General features: G+C 55.2%; 2 protein-coding genes across 2 annotated transcripts in view; one reads left to right on the forward strand and one right to left on the reverse strand.

Annotated features, from left to right (window-relative positions):
• Nucleotides 1-2,462, forward strand: part of PUNSTDRAFT_120255 (Metallo-dependent phosphatase) — a gene marked incomplete at its 5' end in the record, with an annotated part of 5,267 nt that extends 2,805 nt beyond the window's left edge. Inside the window, 8 exons of the mRNA XM_007383248.1 lie at nucleotides 82-248; nucleotides 300-327; nucleotides 380-411; nucleotides 466-480; nucleotides 585-1,003; nucleotides 1,058-1,229; nucleotides 1,716-2,201; nucleotides 2,260-2,462. Of these exons, the coding sequence (XP_007383310.1) occupies nucleotides 82-248; nucleotides 300-327; nucleotides 380-411; nucleotides 466-480; nucleotides 585-1,003; nucleotides 1,058-1,229; nucleotides 1,716-2,201; nucleotides 2,260-2,418 (1,478 nt within the window). The 3' untranslated portion in view covers nucleotides 2,419-2,462. The remainder of the gene's footprint in view (nucleotides 1-81; nucleotides 249-299; nucleotides 328-379; nucleotides 412-465; nucleotides 481-584; nucleotides 1,004-1,057; nucleotides 1,230-1,715; nucleotides 2,202-2,259) is intronic.
• A 156-nt stretch (nucleotides 2,463-2,618) lies between these two features.
• Nucleotides 2,619-2,932, reverse strand: PUNSTDRAFT_66610 (uncharacterized protein; the record flags this gene model as incomplete). The annotated part of the gene is made up of 2 exons (XM_007383249.1): nucleotides 2,619-2,816; nucleotides 2,876-2,932. Coding segments are annotated over 2 exons (255 nt in total), but the record flags the coding sequence as incomplete, so codon positions are not given.
• Nucleotides 2,933-3,044: the final 112 nt, after the last annotated feature.

The following is a 3,044-nucleotide window of genomic DNA, read 5'->3' on the forward strand; positions in this document are numbered from 1 at the left end:
ACGTGCGGAGAGGACAACATATTCCACAGTAAGACGTGTCTTCTTGTCCTCTCCGCACGCAAAGAACTGACAGCCATACAGCTAACGACGTCCATGCTCACCTGGACGAATACAAGTTGAGCGGTGCTAGCTGCACTGATCCGACTGTTGGCTGCGTCGGCGGTTATGCGCGGGTCAAGGACAAGGTTGACGAGTTGAGGCCAGGCGTCAAGAACAGCCTGCTCTTGGATGCCGGAGACGAGTTCCAGGTACAAACGACCCCTAGTCATTCCTGATGGTCTCCCAAACCTGATTCACAGGGAACCTTGTTCTTCTCGGTCCTTGGAGGTTTGTGCATGTGCTATTCAGTCGAGTTCAGCTGCTTACCCTGTCCGCGCAGCGTACCCCATCTCGGAGACCATAAACCAGCTGGTATGACACGTCGCCTGCGGTTTTCAACCCGATGCTGTAAGCTGTTTCCCTCAGGGTTTCGACGTGTTCGTACCAGGCAACCATGAGTTTGACCGTGGCGACGACTACCTTGCTGCTTTCATATGTCATCTTTGGCCAAGGCCATCACGTTCACCTCTGACACCCCCAAACAGCTGAATAACCTAACATTCCCTACCGTCTGCGCCAACATCAAGATGAACAACACCGCCCTGCAGAAAGCGATCAAGCCTTACCACATCTTTGAGCACTTCGACGTTGCCATCATCGGACTCACCACCAATACTACCACGACCATCTCGAACCTGGACCCCGGCACAACCTTCACCGACCATGTCCAGGCGATGCAGCATGCTATTGACGAGATCCACCGGACCACGAACATCAAGCGCATCATTGCGATGACCCACATCGGCTACTCCTTTGACAAGATCCTCGCGCAGCAGACGCAGGGCCTCTACATGATTGTCGGCGGACACTCGCACACCCTGCTCGGCAACATCACTGGTGCCTCGGGCCCTTACCCGACCATCGAGACCAACCTCGACGGCGACGAGGTATTCATCACCCAAGCGTGCGCATACATTCCCTCTTCGACCGAATCACAGGATGGCTGATGCTCGCACAGGTATCGCTGGGGCGAATACCTCAGGTACATCGACATTAGCTTTGACCATCAGGGCAAGGTCGTCGCCTACGAGGGCGCGCCGATTCACATGACGAACGCCACCGGCCAGGACGCAAAGCTCGAGGTGCAAATCAAAACATGGGCCCAGTCCTTCGCTGCATACGAGTCGGAGGTGTCATGGCACGCCTCCAGTACTCATCTTTCCCTGTTTCCCTGCATTCCCCACACGCTCTTTTTACCCTTTCAGGTTTCCTAGGAGCTCCCAGACGCTCCTTCTATTCTTTCGGGGCTTCCTAGGAGCTCCATACATTCTTCTACCCTTTCGGGCCTCCTAGGGCCTCCGCACATTGCGCGGCCTTCCTAGGCCGTTCCACTGGTCACGTGCCGGGCACCCGAGGAGCCTCCCTCTCTCTCATTGGACCATCCCTTGTGTTGCTGATGGATTACTCAGCTACTATATAGTCGCCTGTCGCACCGGGGAGCAACTCAGACTTGTTCTCTCAGTTGCTTCCCTGCCTTGTGTGACAGGTATGTGTATTCATCTCGTATCTCTGTATATATACTCAGTTGCTTCCCTGCCTTGTGCGACAGCGTCTCCACCGCCATCCCGGGGGATCTGCGCCGCTCCTAGGAGCTCCAGCGCATACTCTAACAGGAGGTTGTCGGCGTCTCGCTCGTCGATCTCGACCAGTCGACATGCCAAAAGATGGAATGCACGCAGGGCGACGTCCTCGCGGATGCGATGTTTGAGTACGCGCGGAACCAGTCGCTTGCCCCCGACCTCGCGCTCATCAACGCCGGCACGATCCGCTCCAGGATCGATGCGGGTGACGTGACGATGGGCGAGATCTTGACTAGCTATCTGTTCAGGAATGCGGTCACGACGCTACAGCTCACGGGAGACGTGCTCAACAAGGTGTTCGAGGGTATCGCGAGTGCAACGAGTGTGTTTAACTCGGAGGAGGTCACGAGCTTTGTCCAGGTCTCCGCCAACGTCGAGTTCGTCTACGACCCTACCACCGCTGTCAGAAGCCGGCTTGTTTTGCTCCATGTCAACGGCACCACGCTAGATGCCGATACAACGTATACGGTCGTCACGTCCGACTACGTAGCGGGCGGAGGAGACAACTTCGTTGAGGAGCAGGTATGCAACCTCGTCAATCGGTCCATCGCGCTGTTGGCTGACACAAGTGCAAATGCAGGCTGGCTTTGAGGTCCTCGACACCTTGGACGAAGTGTTTGCGGCCTACATCGGAGTCCACACTCCGGTAAATGTGACATTGGATGGGCGTATCTCGAACGGCACGACGCTGTCAAGTCGGGAATGGAGGCATTCCGCGCTGTTTAGAAAGCAGCTTTGACAGAATCATCGTATATCTTCTGGCTCTGTCATGAGGGAATACAATCCAAAAATGATAGTCATTTGCTATTCCCTGATTCATGCCCGGGACCTGGAATGCTGACAACAGTAGAGCCGTTCAGCATATGTGCGTTGATCACATGGAGTTTCTATTCGGGCCTGGAGTCCATGCTGAGGTATCATCCCCTGAGATCACTGCATTCATGGCAGTAGATCTTCCGGCGTACAAAGTATATCCTCCGTAAGCTCCTGCACACCTCCGAGCCCACTTTCATTCGACGACAAACGACTCCGATCTTCTTTCAATATGTCCCTATCTACCGCAAACCTCTTCACCAACACAGGATCCATGGTGCCTTGTACCGCATCCGCGACCAGGCGGCCAATCACAGGTAGGAACTGTTCGTAGCATGATCATCAAGCTTTTGCGCGCAATGCAAGATGGGCATCCTATGAACCTTGTACGCATGACCGCTGCCGGACGTCGCAAGGAGGATACCGGCGTCAGATGGGTGGGGTCCGATGATCCAGTCCGAGTCGGGCAAGTCAGTGTACCAACATAGTCGTGTCCCGCTGAACGGTTTTTTCGCCGAGCTCAGGGTACACCTGGCGCAGGAAGCTCCGCAA

This window comes from Punctularia strigosozonata, assembly GCF_000264995.1.
Source record: "Punctularia strigosozonata HHB-11173 SS5 unplaced genomic scaffold PUNSTscaffold_5, whole genome shotgun sequence".
In the NCBI taxonomy this organism is placed as follows: Eukaryota; Fungi; Basidiomycota; class Agaricomycetes; order Corticiales; family Punctulariaceae; genus Punctularia; species Punctularia strigosozonata.